This window comes from Anser cygnoides, chromosome 1 (genome assembly GCF_040182565.1).
Source record: "Anser cygnoides isolate HZ-2024a breed goose chromosome 1, Taihu_goose_T2T_genome, whole genome shotgun sequence".
Lineage (NCBI taxonomy): Eukaryota > Metazoa > Chordata > Aves > Anseriformes > Anatidae > Anser > Anser cygnoides.
Window position 1 is genome coordinate 184119559 of NC_089873.1, and position 27937 is coordinate 184147495.

Genomic DNA, 27937 nt, shown 5'->3' on the forward strand with positions numbered 1-27937 from the left:
GTTAGTGTATTATGTAAGAGAAATTTATTTACCTTTCAAGCAAGTTACATAATTTAATCCATTTTCCAAATAGAAAATATATTTATTGATGCTATTCCATGATTCTTCAATATCACAGAGGGAAGGAAGATTTAGACAAGCAAGTTCTAGAGTCCCGAAGCCTAGAAAAATACAAGAATAATGATCTTAGAATTAGTGATCAGAGAGTTCCACTAAAAAGACAGTGAATAAAATTAGAGAGATTTTTGACAGCAAGTTGGAAGCCCAAAATGTGAGTAATACTATAGCTGGATCAGTGAGGACAAAGGAAACAGCAATAAGACTGCATACAATGCCAGAACTGCTTATGGGGCAAAATGCATGAGCCAGGAGTTCTCATTTGCAGCCCACACACTGACACAGCATCACTTTTTTGTTCTCACATGTTCACAGTCAGTTACAAAGCCAACAGCACTTGCACAGCAGCTAGAAATTAGTGTACTTCTCAATAAGGTTCTACAGAGTGCCATGCACGGTGCCTTGCCCATATTTTAAAGCTAATCAATTTTTTCCAGAACTTCGACATACAGCAGATTGAATCCGTTTATCAGTTTTTGATAGGTCCTCATTTTCTGAATGCCAACATGAAACAAAAACTAAAGGTCCTCATTTTCTGAAGGCCAACATGAAACAAAACTCATGAAATACAGAAGAAAACTGTCATAATGAGCATGTAGGGTTTATTATCAGAAATGTGATGGGCAGTGTTATTTGTTGTGTGAATGATAAATACCTGGAGCAAAATAAGGGTGCATTTTCATAAGGTTTTGTATTTTTAAGCAAGATGGGCAAGTGTATTTTCCACAGAACGCTTTGGTACTCTGTGAAGTTTGCCTTTCTATATAAAGAATGGATCTATATTTGTTTCCCACATGCTTCTAAGAATGATGTAGCATCTGAAATTAAAAATATTTTTTAGTAACTATCTCATGAAGGCTATCACTACTGACAAAACAAGGGAACTGCAAAGGAGAGTGTTTTAAGCACAAAGCTTTGCAGTTGCATAGCTCATCGAGTTTTGAAGAAATAGTAACTCCCATGTACTGCAAAGTGGGAAAACATTTAATTTACCAACAAGCAGAGAAGAAAAGCACGGGAGAGGGTAAACCGCTGCTGCATTCGATGGCTATTGAGAGGTGGCTCTATTTGTTGCCAAGTGTTCTTACCTTTTTTATGTGGTTATCCTTTGTGTGTACAGGCCTTTTGGTTTTGCATGGGTAATTGAGGAAGAGGCCTCAGAAGCTGAAATCTGGCTCGCTGTCAATGGAGCACTTCTGAATCTAAGCACCGACGCGGGCAATGTGCAGTTTCTCTCCCACACTGGTCCCCCTCTTGCAGAGGGAGAGCAATTGCAATCGGTTTATGTAATGGCTCAAAGGGGCACAAGTTAAATAGTTCTTAAATTTTAATCACCATAAAATAGCTTTTTCTTTATGAAAGGCTTGTTCTTGGGAATATAAATATTACTCTAATTATTGTTGAGCACTTTAGAAAAGGACAGTTTTTGTTAGTACCCGCAAAGATGCCAACATATTTATTAAATTGTCCCACTCCTACTGGGTGGCCCCAGTGCTTGCCAGTTTTAGCTGAAAGGTTTGCAAGATGTCACGACGTTGCCAGATCATGTCACAAAAATTGTTTTGCAGAACAGTTACCCTTATGCCAAAGCAGTACCTATTGCTGTGCTTTTGGGGCTAGGGATTTCTCCTCTTGTTCTAACAAGAAGTAACAACCTTGAAGATACAAGTATCCAAAAATAGGGCTGACAGCAGAGCTGGGAGAGGTCCAGGTCCCTCCTCCCCGGGCCCCCTGCTCACCTGCACGTCCAAATCCTCTCCATGTTGCTGCAACTGTCATGTGAGAAGTGATTACCTACTTTTCAAGAGAAAATTAGTTCCTAAAACTCAGAAAAATCTCACTCGGATATACCGAAATGAGAAAACAAAACCAAAAGTCAGCAAACAAGACAAAACGGAAGATGGAGCCAGAGAGCAACTTTTAAAGCAAAGTGCCAAAGATCGGGAATTGAATTTGCTCCAGCTCACAAGACTGCAGAGGAGGAACCGGAGAAAGTAACCAAGACTCTGGTGTGGTACGAGGGCATGGAAATTGGCTCCGCTGTGTGTGAACACAGTGATCCAAAGCAGCACCCTTTCCCAGAGCTATTCTGTCCTCACCCAATCCAAGAAGATATGGACCAGTCTTATTGCTAGCAGGCAGGCCGGTTCAATCCACTCCATCCAAATCAAAGGAGTGAAAGTCAACCCATACCAAGAAAAAAAGGCTGAGGAGAACGCTTCATTTACCGTGTGGCATGCCAAAAATGCAGAGCAGGAGGAAGGACGCTAAGAAACAAAGATGAGGCGATATTAATTTGATATAAAGTTGCCTTTTTCAGTTTGTTTTTTTTTTTTTCAACCCATGCTAATGGCAGATGTATTCTTACAAGAAAGTTCAAATAATCCAAGCATATCACATTTTTATGGAAGTTGAAAAAGAACTGAATATGCTTGCTTTGCTTGGCTTCTAGTTCAGTTACAAGGAGTCATCCTAGAAATATTTTCAACCCATGCAATTTTACCATAAAGCTCTGATAGAAAATGAAAAAAAATATATCTGCTAATAAGTAGTGGTAAGATTTATTTTCTTGATTTTTTCCCATTATATGGGGAAACACTTTTCTAAACTACCCTAATTTTGTTTCTGCAGGTAGTCATTAAAATTGATGACTACAGCTATTCTAGCTTGAAGTCTTTTTGTCCATTAGTTTATGTGGTTATAAGAAAATCGTTGCTAAAAAGTGAATCATTTTTGATTGGATTGTGTGTGAGAATGGTAGATCTGGGAAAACACTCAGATCTTGTTGGTAATTTCAATGCCTTTTCCACCATTACAACCACATTCTTTTAGCCTGTCGGGTACAATGCAGGAGTAAGCTCCAGGTTTCTGGCTTACTGTAAAATCTTATTTCTTCTCTGCTTTCCTTTCTCCTTTCCCCAGCTTTTCAAGCAATGCTCTTCTTCTCTCAGTCACAGCAAGACAATTATTTGTGCGCAATAATTTCCCAAGCATATTTCTCTACCTTATAAGGGAGATGAGAGCACTGACCCCAGATTTGGACACCTGGTAAAGTGATGTACCAGAGCTCAGGATTTCATTTTCTATTATTTAAGTACCTTCCTGGTCTTGCTGAGGAAGTAACCATTAAAGATAAGCTTTAAAATAAGCCCTTAAGATTTTTATCTTGACTGACTCTAAGCCCACTGGAGCATCTCTTGCATTGTGGGCTTTTCTTTTTTTTAAACGGTAAATCATTACCAAAGATTAGACCTTTATATAAAGCATAGATTTCATTTCAGAGTGTCATTATTTGGCTTTGATCCAAATGCATGCCCCTGGCGGCCAGGCTGTTGCTGCCTGTGAAACCTGCATTCAATGGGTGCACCTGAACAACCATGTCATAGCCACCAAGTGGAGTATCTTCTGCACCTTTTTAGAAACAGGAAAGTAAAAGAGAATGTCCATTTAGGACTGTTTTTAGTGTTTTCCTCCAGAAGGGCAGTGTATTAGATCTTGAAGGAGTAGTGTTGTGTCCAAGAATGTTTAAAGATAAGGGAGAGGCAAGGGAAATAGAATTTCTCAATAGGCAATTGATGAAACAAACAAACAAACACCAGCTAATTTGAGGGATGCATAGGACCAGCTCCGGGTCCTGTGAACCATACCTTGTTAAGATAATCATTTCCCCCTTACTCACTTCCTTGAAGGTCTACTGGGCAAAAAATATTCTACGTCTCCCTAGAGCCTGCAGTATGTTGCCTCCAGCATACTTTCAGACCATGTTTATCTATGAATAGTGCATAGTGCCAAATCCTGAATGCAAACAAACTGCAAAGACAGCAGCCCTTGCCAGATTTCTTCAGACTTTAGTTTTCAAAGACATTTTAAGGTATACATCCATTCTGAAAATTGTCAAGTATATCAGCATCTTCAAAGAATATTTCATACATCATGTAGCAATGCAAGCTTTTCTGGCTGTAGGTCTAGCTGTAGGTCTAGCCTAGGACCGCAGGGTCATCTGTAGCAGTAAGAGGGCTGGTTTCCATCTTCAGTTCTCTAGTAGCAGTTCCCTTCTAAGGATTGTGAGAAAGGGATGTTATCTAATGTGATCATACATCCCCTGGGAAACAGCTTGAGATTGCAGATGCATTTCCTACAAGCCATTATCTGTTGCTGACCAGACATTTCCCTCCACAGTACACTTGTGAACTTCAAATAGTTCAGTGAAGTACAGCTTAAATGCCTTGCTGTGGTCCTGCAGGCCTCCAGACCCTGTTTGTCTAGTATAATATGTTCAGTTTACTAAACACTATCTAGAATTTAGTTTTCACTTCTATACGTGACAGTCTTGTCACAAATTGCACAACAAATATACGCCTATCTGCTAAACTCATAAGCCTCCTCAATTTCTCTGCTGATGGGAAGGACTTTTTTTTTTTTTTTCAGAGAACTGCCGCACTTCATCTTACCATGGGTAAGTTTAAAGTTATACTTGAAGTAACGCTTTCCAGCCTGCAAATCACTTCTGCGATGTAGGACAACTGTTCAGATACCTAGAATTGTTTTCCGGAGTTCTCCAGACGGATTATGAAAGATTGCCTTTGGCATACACTTCAAGAGAAAGCGTGTGTTTGTTTGTTTGTTTGTTTGTTTTGCTGACGTTAGCACAGAGCTTTGGGTAAGTTCCCTGACCTTCTTGGACCTCAATGAACCCAACAGGAAAAGTGAGCAAAAAGCAGAATCTCGCTGAAAAGCAGTTGCTGGAGCCCCATTGCATTTCCCTTAGAAATTCACCACGAGAGAGTTCGTAATCTAAATACAGACAAGCCTTGGTATTGCGAGCGAGGAGCTTTGCAACCAGCCGGCCACCGTGTGGCGACCGGGCAGGGAGGGCTGCCCTCCGGCACCCGGACCCGCACCCCCGCTCGGGAAAGCAGCCATCTACACCCAGTTTTTAACCACCATTACCTGCTCAAGGCCTCCCTTTAGCAGCCCGGCTCCTGACAGCTGCCTGCAAGACCCGAGGTTAATCCTCCCCGCAGCGCTCAGGCAGGCTGGCCGCCGGGACACCCCTGGGGGCGCTGCGAGATGGCGACGCCGCCCGCCGCCATTTCCCCCCTCAGCCCCCCGCACCGCCCGGCCCGGCCCAGGGGGGCGGCCCGGCCCGGCTCGGGGGCGGTGCCGCCGCTTCCTCGGTTCCTGCTTCCCGGGGAGCCCGGGGGATGAGCGACAGAGCCCGGCACCGTGCACCGAGTCCCTCCTTCTCCTTCTCCTCCTCCTCCTCCTCGGTGCGGCCGCCTCCCCTCGCCGCAGCCTCCCCTCGCCGCAGCGGCGGTGCCCATGGCGGCGGAGCCGCAGCCCAAGGCGCTGACCCGCAAGCCCCTCCTGCTCAACAAAGTGGAGGGCTCGCAGGAGGTGGTGAACATGGCAGCGATCGTGCCCAAGGAGGACGGGGTCATCAGCGTCTCCGAGGACAGGTACCGGGAACGGGCAGCCGGGCGCTGGCTCCCCCGGAGCAGCCGGGTTGCAGGGCGGCGGTGGTGGTCCCACCCTGGTGGTGGTCCTGGTGGTCCTGATCCTGATGGTCCTGGTGATGGTGGTGGTCCTGGTGGTCCTGGTCCTGCTGGTGGTGGTGGAGGTGGTGGTTCAGGTCCTGTGGTGAGGGTGCTGGGGGTGCCGCGGGGATCCTTGCTGACCTTGCCTGAAGGTTTGCGGTGCTGCTGGCGAAGGCAGTTCTCGTTCCCCTTTCCCCTCTCCCAAGTGTTTCTCGGTGGTTGTTTAAAAATGCCCTATCGCGGTGATAAGATCTTGGAGTTCAGTCCCGTGCTGTAAAGCTGCCAAGGAGCAGAAGGTTTTCGGGCCCTTCAGCTGCGCGGCGTGGGGTGAACGCGTGGCTGACGCTGCTCGGAGGCGATCCGCTCTCCCCTGCAAGAGCCTGAGCTTCATGCAGCCTTCCAGCTGAAGTTTCACACTGAATTCTGAAGGTGCCTTCCTTTAAAGTCAGAGCTCAGTTTTCCTGCACAATCCATACTTAATTATTTTAAACAGAATTTCTTTACAACTCAGGTGCACCTAACCTGTGCCCCCAGCTGTCTGCTTGAAAGGCAAACGCGTGAATATGTCGCGATTCTCCAGGTTTTTTGGGGGGACTATTTCTCTTGGACACCCGTTATCCTGTTCAGTGTCTGTTTTTATTTCTCTGTCAGCTTTCCTGAAAACTGTGAGTATTTCTTTCATCCTGTCGTTGTCCTCACTGTGCGTTAGTTTCCAGCTAGTTGTCAGACATGTGAACCGTGTAAATCCAAGATGATTTAAGTTCATCTAAGCCATGGTCTCCAAGTAAGTTGTCATGGCTCACAGCGAGAAGAGCTGCTTCAAACAAGTACACTGTAGAAGCGTCTTTAAACAGAGTTTTAAAGTGCTACATGGCCATGATTTAATTTTCTTTATGTTTTTCACTTACTTGTTGTGAAACTGAATAGCGCTTACTCAGCTAATTCTTTTTATCAGTAAAGACGTATTCCTGAAATTAATTTGCTCTCATATGGGTCTCTCTCAACTTCTGTCGCTCCCCCCCACCACAGAAAACAATTAGTATCTAGCTTCCGCTATTTTAGCAGGTATGAATTGGTGAGAATAGGTGGGTGCCGCAAGTCAATATTTCTTGGTAGAGAAAGGGATTGGTGACATGCGTTTGCTTCACTAATAATTGAGATGTTAGGTTCAAGAAAACAGCGGTGAAGCGGAGCCCAGAGGTTTGTCACTCAGCAACTTACTAGTTTGACAGCAGCACCCCCTCTCTCCTGTCCCAGCACTAGCCGCTAATGTAGGACCCTAATTTATGTCCTGCTTGCTGCTGCAGCTGGAGAAAGAAATCTGCTGCTAGGTGTCTAAAGGTGATACAGGATAGCTCAAAGGAAACAAGAAGTACTGTGTTAAGTCTGGGGGCTCCCAGGTCATTTTCTGTATAAAGGCACTAACGAGGTAACCTACTTGCTCACGGGCCAGTTTGTGGTGTATTTGAGGTGCTATAAGCTATGATCTTGCCTTTTATTTCTTTAGGCATGAAGATATTGATTGATCCTTTCTCCTTTCATTTTCCATCTGCATTGGCATTTTTATTGTAATTAGAAGATTCAGAGACTAAAACTTATTTGGAAGGAATAGCAGTTTGGAATTCAAACTTGGAGGCTTCCAGATACCTGGGGTTGGAGAAACGTTTACCAGACTCTCAATACCTGTGCCTTATGATCAGGCTTCTGCAGATCCTTCCTGTTTGGACCTGCCTCCTGGTGTTAGTGTTGAGGCTGTTGTTTAATGGCCTTGGAATGTGGAGGGCTTTTAGAGATTCCTGGAAACTGCAAAGGGTGGTTATGGAGATGTTATCTGTCTCTTTACTTGGGGAAATTAAGTGAGTTTTGGCTGAGTTTACCAGCCTGTGATATGTTGGTCATATGAGAGAGATGCTCTGAAACTTTTGCAGAGGACTTTAGCTGGAAGGACTTGCTGTTCCCAGCATGTGCTTTGGACTGGGGAGGTCATCTGGAAAGAGAAGGCAATTCTCTGTTGGCTTGCTAGTTAATAGCTGAGCATATCGAAGTTGAAGCTGCTGGTAGTCTTTTAACATATGCAACAAGTAGGCATCGCTTTGCAGTTTTCTTTAATGCATTATATGGCTCTATAGCTGTAAATCCTTCAAAGCAGGAGCTTGGCCTCCAGTCTGTATTTTGTGTGACACCAGTGGTTTTATCTGGTTTTAAAAGACTGCGGAAGTGGTTCCAGCTATAGCTTGCAGACATAGCCACGCATTATGTAGCCCTGAATTGTTTGTGTTTATAGCACATACATGCACATATTTTCAGGAATAAAATGAAAACTGAGTAATAAACCAGAGTATGGTCGTTCCTCATGAAGAAGGGCATAGATGGGAAAAGAAGGAACCTCAGGAGGGCTTATGTATTTAATTAAGACTATCTAAATCATACATAACCTGCAGGGTTAGAGTTTGTTTTCAGCATGCATCATCCGTATCCTCAACATAATTTTTCTTCTGAACCCTACTCAGAATCACAGTAGTTAAACAGTATGCATCGTCTCCTAATCTTAATTGTTTTAGCTGATTCCTTGTTAGGGCAAAGTAGATTGAGCCAGTATCTCTTTGCAGGACAGCGGGCGTACATTGGGAAGGATAAGATGTAATTTTATTTTGTATTTTCCTTCTAAGGAAAAGGGATGCAGCTGTCTAGGCAGGTGAAGGTTAAAGGAGTGGCAGCATTTGTTGTCCAAGAACGTATGTATCTGATGCAGTAGGGCTATAAGAAAGAGATTATTAGCTTTCATGCATGCTCTTTTCCTTGGCAGTGAATGGGTGGAATTAGCAGGCACATACATCAGACATGTAGAGTCTTGAGGGATCCATAGCACTGAACACACTAGATTCTACACGGGGAGCTAAAATGGGATTTTCCTAATGTGCACAGCTGGCCCTAGGCTATCGTTGGCTTCCTATGTTAAAAGCATGCACCACCATTTCAAAATTGCTGAGTGGCCTCGTCTTTTGTTGACTTCAGAGGGAGATGTGGGTGTTGGGCACTTCTGAAAAGTAGGTCACCGGCATGTCATGTTCAGGCACATCCACTCGGTGCTCCGGAGAAGGTTTAGTATCACTAATCTCACCTGAGCATGGGGATACGGTGGGAGAAGTGTACTGACTCACCCAGCTTTCAGTGCGAACAAGTCTGCTTGGCGTTGACACGTTTCTGTATTTCCCACGAGCCTGCCAGGGGTGCGAGTGCTGTTTCAGCTGGGTGCCCGATGTGCTGGTCCAGTGACACCATGAAGAACTGGCAGGAGGCGGCTAGGTGTCACGGTGGTAATCCTGCGTTTGCCTTCTTTTTGGGGTACCACTAGCTATATTGTAGGAGAGGAAATCAGATATATACTGGTGTAGACAGCTTCCCTGTAAATTGCTAACTCTGGTCTGTGCCCTCCTTTAGGTGGGACGTTTGTGCTAGCTCCCGTGCTACAGACCTTTAAAATGTCGGTGTTGCGGTCAAGAATTGTTTCCCGTAAAGTATTCATGGGAGGCAAAAACCTTCATAGTCTGCAACTGAAAGTTGTCAAAATTCTTCTGGATTCTTTTTTAAAAAAAAAAAAGAAAAAAAACAGGCACTCTTGTCTCCTGGAAGGAGACAAAATCCAGGAGTAAATTTTATGCCACAGGAAATAGTTCTGTATTTTTAAATAAGGGAAGAGAAACCTTTGCCTTCTGCACTACCCTTTATCATCTGAAGTTCCTTGTGTGCTGGGATGTCTTGGCTTCTTTGTGTGGATCACTGTATAAACACAAGTGGCAGCGAGCCCAGGCTGTTTGTCATGTGCGTTCATATTAGTGTCTTTGTCTCGCATGGAGAAAACGGCACAGAACTTGTATTGCTAGGTTTGTTTTGCAGTTTGTGGCTTCTAAATGCAGATGCACACTTAAGCTGTTCTTCTGGACAAGCTGACCGGCATTGTTTTTAGGGTTAATAAACGTGAACGACAGCCTGGAGTTATAGTTCATGCCCGGGTGAGGTGGGATTCATCACGCTGTCCTGCATCCAGGCAGGAATTAAGGAGCAGCAGGCTCCTGGTAAACTCTCTGGATTTCTCTTCTCCTGCACGGGAGCGATGCAGAGCAATTGCTTTGCAGAGCAGTGGTTGCAGAATGGGTTTATTGTGCTCTTCTAAGCACAGGGTTATGCCACCGACAGCAGTTCTGCTTTGCGTGTGGCTGTTGGCTCGCAGCAGAAGTACAGGTGGTGCGAGAAGGGATTCTGATGGGGGCTGTTTGTGTGTCTGTCAGTCCAAGCCTGTAGGTTTCACACACAGTTTATTGCAGTGTGAACAGCAGTACGCAGGTTTAGATGTTCTTCACAGGTGTAAAAAGACTTGTCCCTGCTGGAGGTTCTTTAAATTTTGATTAAAATCGTCAGTCGCAAATAAAATTGTTGAGAGGAAATGGAGGAACTCTACAAAAACGGTGTCAAAGTTTGAGGCCTGTTGTTGCAGATGCAAACTTGTTTGCTCAGACTTTTTGTTTCAGCTAATTGGATGCGTTGCAACTGGACGGCTGCGTTTGGACTAAAGCTCAGGGTGGAGGTTAGTGCTGGCTGCTCGAGTGGATGTTGGCAAGGCGCTTAAGAGAAGACAGGAGGCCCAAAAGCTCATGGAATCCAAACTGGTTCCAGATGTTGAAGAGCGTCTGTTCCTGATTTGACTAACATGTATCCTGTGGAGATGCCAAAACCCTGGGACTAGAACATAAAACGTTTCGCTGAGCACTTGCTGGGGATGATGAACTCTGCTTAGGAACATGTAGGGTACTGGGTGACCTTGCAACGCACTTTGTGCCACCGGCAGATAACTTGTTGGAGGTTGGCAAAGCTTGCGTATACCTTGCCTTATGATACTCTCCACTGGGTATCATTTAAAGATTTAAAGCACAAGGATTCCGTCTTGTTTTTCTGACATGAGCTCTCCTGCTACTGCAAGCTCATGTAGGTCAGTGCACAAATAGATGCAGCTCCTGCAGCTGTATTAAGTTCATGCCTTAACTGCAAGGTGGCAGCTGCAAAAATGTGATGTGAAAGCATGGCTTGGACCACAACTCGTACAAACCCAGCTTCAGCGCAGCGGTTGGGCATCAAAATACAGTGGGAGATTAGGCGCTTGAGCATTTAGAGTCGGAGATGCGGTGGTTTTTAATCCCCTTTCTGATTTAAAGATTATCCTTTATACAAAAAGTGTAGATGTGTGTTTCATATCTGAAAAGCTCTGTTTGAGATAGAGAGCTGCCTAATACACCTTCCATTTGCCTGACAGCAGCCTAGTTTTCTGCCACTTGCTGCACAGTGCTCTTGGGTTGCAGCAAGTTCTGGGATGGCACATCCATCTCCCACGTTAACTGGGTTTTGTTTTTCTTTTTGTCTTCCCTGACCCCAGCTTAATTTCACTGGCATCTCTTTACACAGATCTCTCATCACCGTGTCTCGCATCCGTCAGGCTTCGCTCTGTGGCTCGGTGACCTTCCCCTGCACTTATTCCAGCTCTGCAGCCGAACAATGCCCCTTGCAGAGAGGGGACAACACAATGCCACCTCTGTGCGCCCTGAGCCCTTGGCAGAAAAACAAATGGGCGTTACGGAGTGGCTATGCAGCACGGGGCTGGCATGTAACTCCAAAAGAGACTGTTGCAGGAAACCTGTTGGTTTTTCTCCTAAAGCTGAAGATGTCTAGAGGAGACAGTAATGCCGCAGTGTTAAATAACTGCAATATCATAACATTATGAATTGCAATGTTTTTGAAGCTACCAGGCTAGTTCGGTAAGGTTGGCTTTTCACTGAAGGTCAGTTAGCGGATAGAAGCTCTCAAATAGCAGTGGCAGAAGCTGTGGCGCCATAAAAATATGTCAAAAGCCTGTCTGACCTGCCCTGAAGGATTTGGGTTGTTGAGGCAGACTCCTCTTTTCTTTCCCTCTCTCCAGCTGCACTGGTTTCTACAAGCTGTGTATTGCCTGTGATCTGTGCACAGCAGCTGCCATGTACATGATAATGTATGCAGGGAAACTGCTGAAAAGTAGTGCAGGAGGGCTTCCAAAAACCTGCTGTCCCCTGTTTTGCAGAATGCCATTCGTAACGGTCTTAAGTCAGAATATGCTTGGCGTCTCAGAGAGCAAATGGGGAGGAGAATACGGGACAGCGTAATGCGCTGCTCCTGTGCTAGGAAGCTTTGAAAGCTTCGTACGCAATGGACAGTGCCCCAAGGAGAGAAGCTGGCTTTTGCACAAATATCCTCTGTACATCACTGCATTCTGTGCACCGTAGCCTCTCGGACGTTGAACGGCCATTCACATAAAAACTCTCCAGAAGCTGTGTTTAATTGCCTTGCCCATGGTTCTTCCATCACACACCTGCCAAATACGGGTGGCATAATGTAAAACTCTGCAGCTATCTACATGATCACACAGTAATCCCTACCGTAAGCTCTTGCAAAACAGGAGTGAGGATAAAAACAGCTGTTTCCCTTCTGCATGTGGTTCGGGGGAGTGATGGATGCAGCCCCGGTGCTGTAGGATGCAGCAGGCTGGGATGGTGGTGGGCATAGCCTTGTGTGGTGGCAGGCAGCCTGCTCAGCTGAGCTTCATCCCACGTCGGTCACTTTAGCAAAGAGAAAATACAATGGCCTTCTTTATATTTTCATGAGGTGAGGTATCAAATGCAGTAAATGTTATCCAAGGTTGGGTGAGTGGCTGGAGGAAGCCTGGAGAATGGGAAGAACAATTATGTGAGAGGAGAAGCAGGCAAGGGTGAGTTTGCCAGGCAGCCCTCCAGGGAGGGAGCTTTGCATAATCACAAAACCATATGCATCTCCTAGGACTCTTGTGTGTCATAGCCTGTGTGCCTAATGACTTGAAACTGCAGATAAATAATGGTCAAAATGAATATCTGTGTATCAGAAAGTAGATAATAAGCTTTGAACATTAGGCTGTGCTGAAATTTTGTATAGTCAAAATACAGCCTTTATCCTCATTAAAGGGAGAACAGTTGTGGGGGCTGGGTTTAAAAAAAAAAAGTGTTGTTTTAATTTTTCTCTTAGTCAGGCTGCAGGAAATAGTGTTGTGTAACTAACCTTGGCCAGACTTTGAACATATGGGCTTTGCTCATCATACCATGTGTATTCTCCATCTAAATCAAGTTTTTCAGGGAACTCTTAAGGTTTTGAGCACTGAATCTAAGGCGATGCCAAAGCACAGTCCTGGGTAGAAAAGCATGGCTGTTCTGCTGCCAAGTTAACTTTAGATCAAACTTCTCGGTAGTCTTTTATTCTTCAAATTCTGCATCGTTACGTCTAACTGTGAGGTGAAAGGTCAATGATCCTAGCAGGTTTTTGAAATAACAGTAGTGGTCGATCAACCCCACAAGGCAATGCTTTTGACCTTTACCAGCCTGTAGCAGCAGTTTCCTTCATGCCGAGTCCTGCAGAGAGAAATCTGAGAAAAGGCTGTCCTAATGTGAATTGGCCTATTTTGCCACCAGGTTGGATTCTCTGGATTCAGATGATAGAGCAAATGCGTTGCGCTGTCTCAAAGGGGCACAGAAGGAAGATCCATCCCTGTGTTTAAAATGTGATAGATAATGAGATTTTGCACCTCCAGCAGTGAGTACAAATTTGATGAATTTACCTTCAGCTTCAAATTCACTTGAAATAGCAAATAAAGGCTTAATTGTATTTTTAAGCAGGCAGTGCATCTGCCTTGTGGAGTACTTTAGGGTCTTAAAGTAAACAGCTTTTCTGCTTTTGAAGGTCTAGTGAGGTCTCATCATGAGTTGGTGCTAAAGCTTTTACTTAGCTTTAAAGGTAATAAGGTAGAGCAAACACATAATTACGTTTAGCCTAACTAATGTATGCCAGCAGATGAGTGATTAGAGAAGGCTCTGGTATGGCTTCAGAACACCAACAGCGGGGCATATCCTCTGCGTGCAACGATTTCAAGATTTGGAGATATAGGTACCAATGGGCTCCTACTTCGACACTACTTAGCTTATCCATGGTTTGTAGGGTTTTTTGTTTACCAAAAAAAAAAAAAAAAAGATTTGGGCAGTGATTAAGAGAAGAAATTGGTATGTTTATTGTGATACACTATAAGATGAAGCAGGAGAGCACTGAAAATTCATCTGCTATGATGCTTTCGTTTGGGTTGCTGCTCAGCCTTTCTGAAGCAGCACAGCAAAGCTTATCTTCCAGATGTCCTCTGATTTACATGCATCTCTGAGAATGTACGCATTGAGGTTTCTTTCTTTACAGATTCTGGCTGAATATATTGTCAGACTCAATAATCTGTAAGGTATTTGCCTATATGTGTTCTTTCTAGGCCTGTTTATTATTCAAGGATCTAGAAGGGATTGCCTGCTTATATCATCGAGTTGCCTCTTATCTCAGAAAACCATGTAAAGTAATCTCCTCTAATAGATGGCTCCTTATTAAGTGTGTTGCCCCCTTTATGTGTGTTGGAAACCTGAGGAATTTCAGTGCTGTGAAACTGGAAATGATGGCTTACATTTCATTTGTAACTAGTTTGCACCCATTTTATTTATATGCTGAATTAACTTTAAATATTTCTTCTTGGTCCTTAGTGTTATTAAGCAGTGTCTTCTCATTTTTTTACTCCATCCCTGCTTCTGTGTTTGACACAGGGTCAGTCTGGTTCCCCCTTCATGTTGCTAGAGCAGGTGTAGGCTACAGTGGCATCCAAAGAGTGGTTCAAATTGACATTGTGAAAGCCTCTTGTTCTACAGCAGCACATGCACAGGATAGTTTTCCACACACAACATAGTAAAAATCACCCACAACATTTTGGTGGTGGTGGGGTTTCTCCTCATGGTGTCTCGGTTGGCATTACGGATCATGTTGTTCTTTCCCCAGCTATTTCAGCAGCTCTAGCACCAATAACCTCCTGCCAAAGGCTGACCGCACTTCCACAATTGCCAGGTGACCAGTAGGAAATCTTGTGCTTGGACATGTAGTTGCTGGGGCCACTTTTGTCCCTCAGGTCCTGTCACTTCAGGATCTCCTCAGCAGCCAGCGGCCCCCCCGAGGCCTACTTTTGCAGGCCGGCAGCTGAGGGGGAGGTGGAAGGGCCTTTGCTGAAGAGCCCTGCGTTTGGCTTTCAGAGCCAAATGACTGCTTTTAATAAGCCGTTATGACAGTTGTTGTTTGTTTGGTTGGTTGGTTTGTTAGTTTGTTTGGTTTTAATCAGTTTCTGCTTGTGCTAAAAGCCAGGGGGAAGAGAAATAAACTGGCTCTATATTAATCCTTCTGAGGGAGAGGGGTGAAAAAATAATGTATCTGTCAAGTCAGAATGGACACCTTTGGCTTTATTGTATCCTAAGCTTGGGCTAAAGTTATTTAATGACTAGAATTAAAAAGTTGATACTTTTTGCTTCTGGGAAATGATGCGTTTTATTCTCTGCCACAGAGCCCTATTTTATGTTCCATTCAGTCAGACTGTCTGAATTATAAAGCTCCAAAAGTGTGTGTTAGGTCCACCAGAGCCTTGCCCCACCTGTGCTGTGTGCTGCCTTAACAGTTAAGGCTTTTAGCGCTGTCTGAAGGGCAAAAGTCTGTCTAATGGTACATCGTTTTTCTAGGTTGCATTGCATCCGAACTCGGGAGTAATAGGGGTTTTGAAATTGTATTAGCTGCCATTACCAGCTAAGAATAGACATATGCTGGATTTCTTCAGGCAGGAGGGAGCAGGGGAAGCAGTTAGCTTCAGCATATCAGCTCTGATGCGTGGTAGACCACTGTAATTGGCACAGTATGTTATGTAGAAGGGGCTGGTTACACAACATATAGACACTAATCCATTTCCTAAGAAGAGCGCAGGCTCTTCCCTTCAGGAAATGAATCAGACTTCATAAACAAATCTCTTCTTGCTGACTTCTGCAACTGCCAGTAAATGAACGGGAATAGTTGAATCTGTTATCATGCTTCCAAAATACCAGTTAGCAAATGGTTCTGCCAGACTTCAGCAGGGGCATCGACTTGGTCTCATAAAAAATCTTACTGAACTACATCCTTCAGGTTCATATTCATGTTGTCGTTACATTTATTTGTAGCCAAAAAGCAAAAGCACTGAAAAACGTGGAGAACCTGTGGTGCTTGGAGTCCTGCAGCAGCTGAAGCTATAAAGCATGGGCAGATGAGGAGCCCTGTTGAGTGCAATGAGCCATTGCAGGCATGGTTTCTCCAGGCTGCACAGATGGGCATGTTGCTTTGGGAGGGATCAGTGGGGCTCTGACACTGATGTTTGGCACCTTATCTTCCCCTTTCTGTGCTCTTTCCTCCCTGTAGTTGCTTTTATGATGAGGGAGCACAAGACCAGCAGGAAGGTAGGAAATCCCACAGTAGCTTGTAGCACTACTTCTGTTCCAAAATCTTCATTTTGAAGGAGAGGGTTAAAAGTAAAAATAGGGGGTTTTGTTTTAACCAGAAATTCTGTGAGTACTGGTTGACCTGGTACTTCAGTTTCCAGTCATTAATTTTTTTCTCAAATGCTGTGGCTAACCCATATTAGATACCAGAGAAAGCAGTAGGGAAGGAGTAATGAATGTGCTGATTGTTTAAAAAAATACATGCTGTAATGCTTGGAAATGCATCAAGTTTATCTGAATTCTGAAAGGTCCTCTATTATTTAGGATGCTTTGACACCTCCTCTCTTTCTTTCCCAATAGGTTCTTTGGTAGATAAAAAGGTGAGCATGGTGAGGATTTCCCTAATAAGTTTTTATTAACAGAAAATCTAAGAAGTCTCCATCCCCAACTAGTTTCACCCACAGCATCCTTTTGGTCACAGCTTGTATTTGTCCTTCTAAAGCTCTGATGACTTGAAACCTGTTTCTGAATAATCAGGGATGAACATAGCTGTCTGCTTTTTACAGGGTGTAAACAAGTCTGAATGAATGGCCCAAGTCCTGCAAACTTTGAGATGACCAGCAGGAAGTTTGGGTAAAGCTAACAAATGGCCTGGGGTACCTAGGTCAGTGTCTCCCATCGTCTTGCCTTTGGTTTGCTCTGAAGCTGAGCTTGTGTTCACGTGCACTTTTTTATGTGAACAGACACTTTTACATGGCTTATAGAGTCAGATTCACTTAGAAACAAGTATAATTGTTATTCATCACTTAATTACAGAAATGTGCCCATTAATATGTAGGCAAGTGTTTTTCTATAGTGGGTGTTATGGAAGAAGTAGGTAAATGACCATTTTGACCAATTAAAAAAAAATGGATGTGGGAAAACAAATGACATGGGTTTTTTTGTGCTTAAGAGTTTTGCATGCAGATTAAAAAGTGCAAAGTGTGGTTTCAAAAAGTGGTGTGTGTGCATGAATTGACACCTCAGATTCAATGGTATTCTTCTGTCTGCTGCAGGCTCCTGATTTGCAAGCCAGCTGTTGATACTCTGAAGCATTATCCTGGCAATGGTCTGCCCTTCTTTTGTTGTTGTTCTTGTCTGATTTTTCCCTTTATGGCTGCGAGTCATGACTCTTTTTAATCCAGAAATTGCTGCTTATTCAGTTGCTGGCTTATACCTTTACAGTGACCTCAGGCTAATAAAAATGAAGGAGGAAAAATGGGAAAATAGGGACCAGCTTGGTGTATTACTGTGGTACAATGTAACCAGAAAAGGAGGGCTGTTGTGGGTAGAGACAGTAAACCCCAGGTTGTTCCAACTTTCTAATTCTTGTACATGAGCACAAAATTGCAAATAGTGATACGCATAGGAGAGAGTTCAACAAGATCAATATTGCTCCATCTTTCCAGTAACTACGTGAACTAGCTGGGAGAAACAGGCAGCTGAACCCAGAGCGAGTAGCTCTAATGGCTATATTGCTAATAAGTTTAACAGCGCCAGTGTGTTTTCAGGCAGGGGAATCTGGCTGTCCGTCCTGCATAACTGTTGGTACCAGGCAATGTTCGTGCTGTGAGCCAATTCACTTGGTCGCAAACCATCCAACCATGGAAATTAGGTTGGGCCAGGGACCATTTCCAGTCCACAGCTTGGATGCAGCCACTATTTTCTGTGTCTGATGGCCTTGCTGCCAGAGTCTTGTCCCAGGCCTTTATCATTAATTAATCTAGATATATTTCACGCATCCAGGGCACCCACCTCATGTGGCTGCCCCCGTTGTTGAGGTGTCAATTTGCCTATGAGATATTGCTTCTGTGGTTAAAAAATAAAACAAAATTGCTGGTTTAAACAAGGCCTGGGCCTTAAAAATGGTCAATCTGTAAGCATTTCTGCTGTTTTGAGATCTGTAACAATAAGTTTGAAATGCCTGAATCTGAGACCAAAAGTAGCTTGAGATTCTTAAGACTAACTTTAACCAGATGTCTGGGGGAGGGCAGACCTTTGGAGGCTGCAGCGCTGAGCAGAAGTGCAGGCGCTGCCAAATTCCTGCCTGTGACATCAGCCAGCAAAGGGAACATCTCTCCGTGAGCCCTTTCCTCTGATGTGATACCCAGAGAAGTACGGTTGACTGGTCTGAGCAGAGCATTTCTTCATCGTGTCCTGTAGATAAGGGAGAAGAGATGTGAACTCATCTTTACGTACCAGCTCATGCCCTGCTTACATCATCCTCTGGTGGCGTCTTCACGGCAGTGGGGCTGCTCTGAGGGCTGCCAGTAGAAGAGCCCAAGCCTCGTTTACAGCTAGGGTAACAGCCCCTCCAGCGTTTCAGAAGATGGAAGTTTTGGTTGTGTGTTTTCAGGGCAGCTAACAGAACAGTGCCAAGCTGTAGTACAGACAAATTTTTGAAATAAAAGCCACTACTCATCCACTCCTTTGAAACAAACGTACAGTTTGGGGTTGGGTGCTGAAGGGAGAATTCTTCATCAGGGTGATCCAGCTGTAGAGCAAAGCTTGGAGAAGATCTAGGATGTCAGGAAACCCTATACGGGGAGGCTTTACCTGAACTTTTTGTCTTTGAAAAGACCTCTGGCCCTTAAATTGATACTTCTGCTCCTTCCAGTCCCTAAAATTTTTGAAATATGTTGGGCATGGAGTATCCACAGGCCTTACTCCAAGCATTGTTTTCACCTCAAGCATCTCTTACTGTAACTCAAGGCTTCAGTAAGATCTTTGGTTTTGCTGCCAAGTGACTGTAGAGAACTCTCGTACATAGGCTGTCCTAAAACTTCAAGATGGACAGAAGATAAAAAAAAAACTTTCATTTCCTAGTACAAGCTGGTAATGCCACACAGGAACCACGAAAAGGAAGTGTGCAACTTCCATGGCTTGTGAGCTTCTCTACCTGAGAAAAGCACAGGAAATTTTGAGTACATTTAAATGAAGTATTTGAGAGTGTGTTTGCAATAGAAAGCACTGTCCAGGTAGAGAGACATGTTCTGTAGGTTTTTCTGCCTTGTCCAGTTTGCCTGCCACTGATAAAATTGTGAGGATAAATTCTCTTTTCTGTAGTCTTCCATAGCTTATTTTTGTACAGGCTGCTTTCCTACCCCCACACCACTCTATTTTGCTTGTTTGAATTTTGTACTATTAGAAAAGAGTCTGGGGGTTGGGGAAGACGCTATCCTGAACTGAAGCGTGCTTTATCCGCCTCCCATCCCAATAACCCTGATGTGTCTCCTGCTAGGAAGAACAACCAGTTTGCTTTGCTCCCATATGTAAACAAACACGAGAAGTACCACGGTTGGTTTCACCCCCCTCTGATGTCATTTGAGAGTTTTGCTGCCGACCTCGTGAGCAGGATCAGGTGAGGGCTGCTGAAGCACAGCCGGTACCTGCCTGACTGGGGGAGTGCAGCCACAGCTGCTGCACGAGGCAGTGGTGGTAGGGGTCCTTACCTGCCACTGCCACGGTGGGGTGTTCTGCTCTAGGAGCCTTTCGTGTTGATTCCTCTTCTATGGAAAGTTTCTTGTTCATTTTTTAGTATCATTTTAACTGTTCACAGGACGGCTTATCTGAAACTATCCTCTGGTCTGGGTCCTCTAGTACCAAGGAGATTGTGTGAGATTATTTTAGCTCAGCCAGCTACAAGACTGATTGCCTTTTTAATGTCCAAGATCAGAGGATCAAGAAAACAAAAAGACTTCCTTAGAAATATGTGTACCCTGAACACCCAGGTGATAATGGTTTTACAGTAGTTTTTATAGCATTTGTCTCCAAAATCTACCTCTTTTGCTGTACCACAAAATTGCACTTTCTCCCTCCAGATACAAATAGAAGTTCTGCTGAGGACCCATTGCATCACATCTTATGGAAACAACTTTAACCAGCTACTAAGGGAGAGAGGAGAAGGTTTGGAGTCAGATATACTTAACTGGTAGCTACTCATAATTTATGCATAAGTAACATGAAAATAAACAGAACAAGATGTCTGACTTGGCTCCCCTTCCTCCTATGCAACTAAAGTGATATGATTTGTAGAAATCACAGATCAGAGTGACACTGGTGTTGCTGTTTGGCGAGGTTATCTATTACCTGAAAAAAAAATAAGCAGCGTGGGTGAAGAGGGGTGGAATCAATTGCTGAAACTGAGAGTAGAAAGTTTCTTTGCAGAGGGAGGAAAAAAGGGCAAATATATGGTTATCCCTCCTGCCCAAGAGATAAATTTAATTCTTGTTTAATGGGAGCATATCCAGTCTTGGTGTTATGCTTTTACCTGCTGTTGGTGGTAACTGCAGCAACCTTGATGAGTTTGTGTAGCGGCTAGTTGTTGTCATAAAAACTTAGCTGGCACAGGTGACCTCTGGGTCTCCTGGGCTAATGGCCATCCTGCCAGGTGACTTAGTATCAATTACTCATTTCATTTATTTTTACTCCCCCAGATTGTTTGAGCCTTGATTCTGGGGGGTGTGGTGTCAGTGCCTGCACGATGAGGAGATCTTACAGCCCTCCTGGTCCTCCCCACTCGGTGTTCTTACAGCTGAGCTGTTGTGGAGTAAAGGTGTCACGACTGTCAAGAGGAGGCAGGTTGGGATCCCTGTGCTTATGCAGTCCAAGCTACAGTTGTAGGATGTGTCAGGGTCTGGGGAAAACTGTGGGATTTCACATCTTTTAGGCATTTTGCATTGGTTGGCTTGAACTGCCCTGTTTATTGAGCCCCGTTTTTGAGAGCCTCCCTCTTTTGTTGGGATAGTGCTACCAGATCTGTGCACTTGGTTAGACCTGCTCATGTTTGGTATCACTGTGCTTAAGTTCTCTTGTGGAGCAGAATCCTGGTGTTTTTTTCTCTACCCACCCGGGATTGTTTTAGAAGAATCTCAAATATCTATGCTTTGATTTTTTGTTTATTTTTTAAACTAATATTCATGTTTTGTAATGTTTCCTAAACAGGACCAAGTCTGATTCCATGGTGTGTGGTTACTTATTGTTAGCTAAGCTTTTTTGAACAACAAAAGTTTTTATTCTTGAGTCTCAATAGCAACTTGACTGAATCTGGGAGGGCACAAGAGGAGGAACTTCCTAACAGCCAGTGCTGAAACTCGAAACTTTCCGTGAGCCCTGCAGAGGAAGCCATTTAAACTGAAGCTTTTTCTCTCCCTGAAAAAATGCACAGTGAAAATGTTTTCTTTCAAGTACAAATTCACTGTTGGGGCAGAGGGGAACAAACCTTGAATTTGAATTTGGGTAAATAGTCTTCATTAGGCTCCCTTTTTCAAACTTTAAACTATTGCTTAATTTTCTACATGCTTATTTCACAATGGTGGATAGTGAACCTTTGTTTGCCTTAAATCCCGTTCCCCCTCTCTCCCTCCCCTAAAAAAAAATTATTCTGTTAACCAAAAGCTAATACAGCCTAATGTGTTTCCTGTCCCAGGTAGCAGTGTCAGAACCTCCTATTTATGAAGTACTGAGGTAAGTGCCAGTGCACCATGTGGAGAAGCCCTAATGGAGGAAATACTTTCCATGTTACATATTTGGAGATTACATGCAGGGAAATATTCAGTTGTCGAGTGCAGCTGGAAGGGTTTTCATTACCACGTCTGTCACCACCGGACTGCTTCATAAACACAAGTTGAGTCCTCCCTTCCTTCTGGTGTTGGGTTGACCTCACACAAAATACCTTCTCGATGCCCCAGCAATCTCAGTAACTGGGGTGCAGGGAGAGTTTTGGGTGTCTTGAAGTGTTTTGTCTGCAGCCTGTTGCCTCAGTTGGATAGGTCTGTTATTATCAGAATACTGTGCTGTTTTAGTTTCCTTGCCTAGGGTTTGCTAAATCAAACGCTCACTGCCATCCTTACTGCAGGCTGTGTGTCATTTGTAGTTTATGACCTGTTCCCTACTGCTTTTTCTTCCCATTCATGTTCTATCAATAATACGTCTCCTCTCACCTCGCTCTCTCCTTTTCCTCACCTTCCTGTTTATTCATTCTTTCCATGGCTCTGTCCTACCAATTTGAAATTCAGAAGAGGCAGGCTGAAAAAAGACTTCCTGCATGAAGTCTTGGAGCAGTTGCACATCCTTGGTATTTAACAGCATTCAGCATTAGCAATATTCAGCAGTCATCTGATACGAAAGTGAGATGGGACAGCTTGGATTGGAAAAACACTGGCACCAGAAATCTGGTTTGAAAACAACACAAAAAAGCCTTGTGCATTGGTGATGTGAAAGGTATTTGGCATGTTTAGCTGTTTTTATCTGCCAGATGTCGCCTTCTGAAAACCTGAAGTACTGTTGCATCTTTGTGTTCCAGCATCTCTTTTCCCACCAGCAGCCCGTAGTAATTCCCAGTTTAGCAATGGACTTTATTCAACCTGTTTATTATTGAAATGCATTCAGTTGTTTTGAGTAATTGAGAGACAGCAAACGCGTGATGCCTCTCAGGCAATGGGCAGTGGGCTGGGATGCTGAGCTGTGTTTTTCTACTGCTTTTAGATGGGAAGAGATTTTCCTTTGCAGTAAGATGAAGGGGATGGCAATATCTGCCTTTGCCTCGTAGCTTCCAAGCCACGTTTGACTTGGTGAGGAAGGGGACAGCAGCTGCTGGAGCAGGTATGGGGGCTACCGCTGCGGTTGTTTGGGGATGCACAAACGCTGAAACCTCGCTGCTGACAAGGAGAGGGGTGACCTTGGTCATCTGATAGCTGCTGGTTAATGGGCACTGCTGAACACAGGAAGGCTGGGATGCAGAGGCAGTGTCTGCGCCTTTCCCCCATGTACACACACATCTGAAATCTATGTTCTTGCCAATAGTGTGAGTGTTTTTAAATGGCCAAGCCTAGCAGGACGTGTAAATCACTGTCAGCCCTCGCATAACCAGAGTGCTGGAGCCAAAGCTCTGGGGAGAGGAACAGCATGGCTGAAATGTGCGTGAGCATGAGGGGTGCCAGAGGAGCAGGCAGCGTGGGATGACTGGGAGAACTGATGGGAGTCCAGAAAAATGTCTCTAAGCTTTTAAGTGATTGATTTGGAAGGGAAGGAGACTAATGGACTGTCTTTGGTGCCTATATGTCTTAAATACAAGTTAGTAGTCAAGCACTTGGGAAAGTCAGGATGTAAATCCCTAACAGTCAGTGCCTTCTGATTAGCATGGAGCTGCCATACCATGAGCTCTCGTTTCTTTACACTGAAGTATTTTCCTTTAAACACTTGATCAAAATAAACTTAAATTCTCAAGATAAAAATAAAATTAAATTAAAAAGTGAGTGGGAAAAGCAAAGACAAACCTTGATCTTTCAGACTTACGTGAGCGAAGTAAGTATTTAAAGGTGCAGTGCAAGGAAGGGAAAGATGTGTTTGTGAAATCGTCTGGTTGCTGCATTTCTAAGAGCCTTTGTTAGCTTGCATTTAATTATACTGTGCAGTGCAGATGACGAAAATCTGTGTGTATTTCCAAAACAACCCATTTGTTCACTTCAATGTTCAAGGTCATAACTGTTTTGGGTCTTCCTTGTAAACTTGCAGTTGCTGTTTGTTGGTGTAATTTAGAGCAAACTGTCCAGCTGATCTGTTTTAGGGGCCAGATCCTACCCACGGGACAAACAAAAATGTTTAGCTCCCAATGGCCTCTGAGTAAATTATTAAAATACTTCCACCACCCCGTGCATTCCCTCCCTCCAGATGCTGTAGTTGGGACATCGCTGAATTAAGTAAACCGCTTAATCTGCTGAAGACTGTTAATGATTTACGTCTTTGATAACTGCTCATGGGTTACATGTATTCCTCCAAAGCTCTGTGTGCTCTCGATGAGACAGAATTCACTTGTGTTAGTTATGAAATGTGGAAGAGGCTGACCGGACCGTCAGGTTGTTTCACCTGGATGTCTTCGGCATGACTCAAATGCCAGAGCAGAAGAGTGGGAGGAGGGACTGCTCGATACAGCAGAACGTGCATGGATTTTGAAACCCAAAGGGTGTTGTTTAAGCTTGTGGGAAGCACATCTCCTGGCTTGAGATAACTGGCTGTGTCCTCTCAGTATTTTTGCATGGTAGCTTAGCTGTCTGCAGGGAAAGCTGTTCCTCTCCCCCGTGCCCTCCACTTAAGAAGCAATCCTGTCTGATCTGTGAAGAGCTGAGCCAGAATTACAAACCTGACTTAGTTTTTCAGGCAGTGCTGAACCTGCAAGGCAGCAGAATCGTAAAGTACCCTTCCCATATTCATTGCCTTTACCTCCTCTCAGCTGATTTTTCCCCCAGCAGATGCTGTGAGCTGATTTTGTGCTTTAACTAACACCAGGATTGACTCGCCTACTGGGTGGTCTCTAGCTGGCTTCTACCTTGCATTACCACTTAAAATCTGGTGTCCTCTGGCAAGGTCAGTGGTGGATCAGGTCCGCTTCGATCTGCTACTATCCCGTGGTTTTGATGGCTCTCAAATACCCCATGTCATTACTTTGGGCACTTTTCTTTGCGTTTCTGTGCTAACTAGTAGTCTTCTGGTGGAAGGCAACATCTCGGAGTAAAGTGGTGTGGAACAAGCTGTGTTCATCTGCATGCAACATCTCTTCATGTAATTCCAGCCACCGTGAAAATACTTCTTAACCCAAAGATCTGTGTTGTGTATTTGTCTTGTTTTACGCCACGTTGCCCTTTCCTAAAAGGAAATCATACAAGTCATCCTCCAGTTGCTAGTAAAATAGCTGAGTGTCTTCAATCTCTACTTTTCTTTCGAGAGGACTGCCTAGTTTGTTAATAGCAGTAACAGGCATGGCACCACGCTGACCATGCTGTGGATGAAGCTACGATGCTGCCTCTTACAGCATTGCACAGCTGATGATGCGCTGTGCTGCTGTTACAGGCCAACTCCATGCTATGTGTTTTGAAGTAGTTTGCATTTGTTGTGAACTGTGTATCTGTTAGCTCTCAGCGTTTTTATGTGAGTTCAAGAATCCTTATCTGTCTGAATTTGGACATGTTGGGAAGGGAGCTTACTGAAAGTAAGCTTTCTGGTGAGGAACCTTGTCTTTATTCAGGATGGGCAAAGTGGATCAGATTTCCCCTGAAAATGTGTAGTTGCTCAGGAGCTAAATCAGCAATGAAGCTGAAAGTCCTTGCTTTGAAGTGCTCTGCCTCAAATACCTGATTCCTTGCAATATATAAATATTAACACCTTTATTGTTATCCCCACACCCAGTAGCATGCCCTTGTAAGAACTTTTTACTTTTGAACTTCAAGATGTTACCTTTTGTATTAGCTTGGAATAAGATTTAAATGCGAAGGGCTGCAAAACAAAGAGGAAGATTTTTCAGAGCTGATTTTATCTTGAGACCTCAAATCTGTTTCTTCCAAGATAAGACCAGTACTTCCCCAATGAATGGCAGCAATCAAGACGTGGAGAATACAAGCAGAGACAGCATCTGGACAGGAACTGCAGAGGATTCTTCTTGTAACCCTCTAGAGAAAAATAATTCAGGAGAGTACAGTAGTAACACAGTGCAGATTACAAGGTGTAGTAAGTAGTAAAAAAAAAAGTAACGAGGTGCAGGGAGGCTTTAATAATGTTTAATGGTTTTGCCGTGAACAGGAAGCTGTCTCAGTGCAAAGCAGTAGTTACCTGTAAGGTAGCAATCGGATAAACGAACTGGAGCTGCTGCAGGCGTTATTGGTTTGGTAGAGGGGTAACAGCCGCCCAAGCAGTGGCCTCCTATCAATAGACAGTTCCCCCAGACATCTTTACAAAGCTGCACTGTAATGCATTGCACCATTTCACATGTTTAAATGGTGTATGTTTCCAGACCTGATGGTGGAGTCGGTCTTGTGTCCTCCTTATGCTTATGCAACAGACTTTGCTTTCTGGGCTCATCTTTACAAGGAGAAAACATGATGTATACCGTCAAGGTTTTCCCTGGGATGTGATTGCCTCTGCCTGTTGCTCTCATTTCTTATTTTCTTTCCACCTTTCTTGCAAGGAACATGTGGTTCTGGGATTGCCCCTTGGGGCTGTAGCTGGTGAATCCTCTGTTTCCTGCCAGCCTAATGCAGTCTGGGCCAGTCATCTGCCCCAAATTAGCAGATAAGCTGATTGGGACTGGAGAGTTGGGAAGAACTGTGGGAGAACATAGCGAGTGGATGACAGCGTATTGCAGAGAGAATCTAACGTTGATAAATATATCTTTCTTCTTCTTTCATCCATATGCTGTAAGTTTTTAAATTATGCAGGTCTGAATAAAAAAACATGCGCAGCCGCTGTCAAATAAGCAAACACTGCTGGGGTACATAAGGGAGGGGGGAGATGGATAAAGAGAAGAAAGATAAAGCTCTTACAATTCAGCAGGTTCATCTGTGTCTGGATGGCTGTGTCTGATACAGAAGATGCCAGTTCAGACTGGATATTGCCTGGTAGAGGGATTGGAAGACGGGTGAGGAGAACAGGACACAAGAACAGCCTTCCCAAGAGACTGGAAAGATCAATTACATTAACGAGAAAGCATATAAGAAATTATAGGACTATACGTAGCAACTAGCATATGGAGATAGTGGGGACAACAAACTTCCAATCTTGTAACCCAAGAGCAGGAGGATGTTCCGTGAACTTAGCAGTTAACTAACTTCAAAGGTGATAAAATAAAATTAGCTCACTATGAAATGGAATACCGCAGGGTGGGAAAGCTGCAGTGGGGCTGTATGAAAGAGGTGTCTGGATGTGAAGAGGCATCGCATGTTTGAAATTTATTTATTTTTTTTAAATAGTAACGTCTAAAGTTTAAGGTGGGATGTTCAGTCTTGCAGTACAGGTTTAAAAAGTTTCTGTTTACGTGTGTTGTTTTCCATTCCTGCGCGCAGCCCTCGTGGGAATGCTGAGGTGACAAGCTGTGACTGCCCGCTAAACCCTCAATGTCAGATCACCTCTGAGTTACACACGCAGAGGCCTGGGCTTTGCTGGCACCTCACAAGGCACTTTTCAGTCTGTAAGCAAAGAAGAAATCTGAGAACACCTGGCATGGCACTTGAGGGCTGCAGTTCCTTTGCAGCTGAAGAGCAAACCCTTTAGGACTGGGCTGGGTTTGTGTTGCTTTGCCTGCCTTTCTCTGTTCCTTTTTGCTGGCACTGAAGCTGCTGGGCTTGCTTCTTTCGTTCCCAGATGATCACTTGAGTCCCCAGCCAAAGCTGTGCTGCTGATCGGAGCTTCTTGCCTCCTCTGGCAGACCAAAGCAGGTAGGAGCTGGGTTTGTGCAAGGACAGTGAAAACATCTCTGAGTCAGGCTGCCCTGAGAATGAAGCAGCAATGAGCAGAAAAGCTGAAGGAACATTTTATCACCTGTGAATCATGGTTCAAGTTCAATGGCAAACTGGACAAACTGGAAATGGGGGGACTGCAGAAAGTCCTTGATGCCCCAAGGACAACATTTCCAGAGGCATCTTGGTGTGGTGCAGAGCAGGGCAAACACATTCCAAGAAGATGTGTTTGCTGTCTCTGGAAAAACAGTGCCGTGATTGTTCATTACTATGTGAGAAACAGAGCCCAGCTGTTCTTACAGAGGGCATTTCAGTAAGCCTTCAGCAGCTACAGCCACATAGGACAATTAGCTGGTCACGTTTGTTGAGTAAGGAACTTACCTGTACAGTATAGGTATAGGGGTGTTCTTTTTTGCACAGAGAACAAAACCAGAAAAAATGGTTAATTAAAGTTCATAAAGTGACAGAAATACATGTGTAAATTGGGAGATAACAACTTTAATGGGAGCTATGTGGGTGTTAGGACTAAAAGCTCCTGGATTGAAAAGGAGTTTGTTTGCGCCAGGGTATGATTGATGCTGTTCTTGAAATCTAAGAAACTCATGGAAACAGGTTTTCCCCTACAACTTTGTTGTGCTCTCCTCTTTTAGAGGCCAGAGCC

At 44.1% G+C, this 27937-nt stretch overlaps 1 protein-coding gene and 1 long non-coding RNA gene across 3 annotated transcripts in view; one reads left to right on the top strand and one right to left on the bottom strand.

Moving 5' to 3' along the window:
* LOC136789405 (uncharacterized) lies at positions 1-5208 on the bottom strand. The gene is made up of 2 exons (XR_010828178.1): positions 5068-5208; positions 1-2384 (listed from the first exon to the last, which is right to left on the bottom strand). It is a non-coding gene; the product is annotated as an uncharacterized lncRNA (long non-coding RNA).
* A 184-nt stretch (positions 5209-5392) lies between these two features.
* Positions 5393-27937, top strand: part of WDFY2 (WD repeat and FYVE domain containing 2) — a 59695-nt gene continuing 37150 nt past the window's right edge. The window contains exon 1 of one of the 2 annotated variants that reach the window (XM_013179669.3): positions 5393-5576. In XM_013179669.3, the coding sequence (XP_013035123.1) occupies positions 5440-5576 (137 nt within the window). In that variant the 5' untranslated portion in view covers positions 5393-5439. Of the gene's footprint in view, positions 5577-21446; positions 21518-27937 lie in introns of those variants that run through there. The other variant, XM_013179670.3, reaches the window with a different exon arrangement.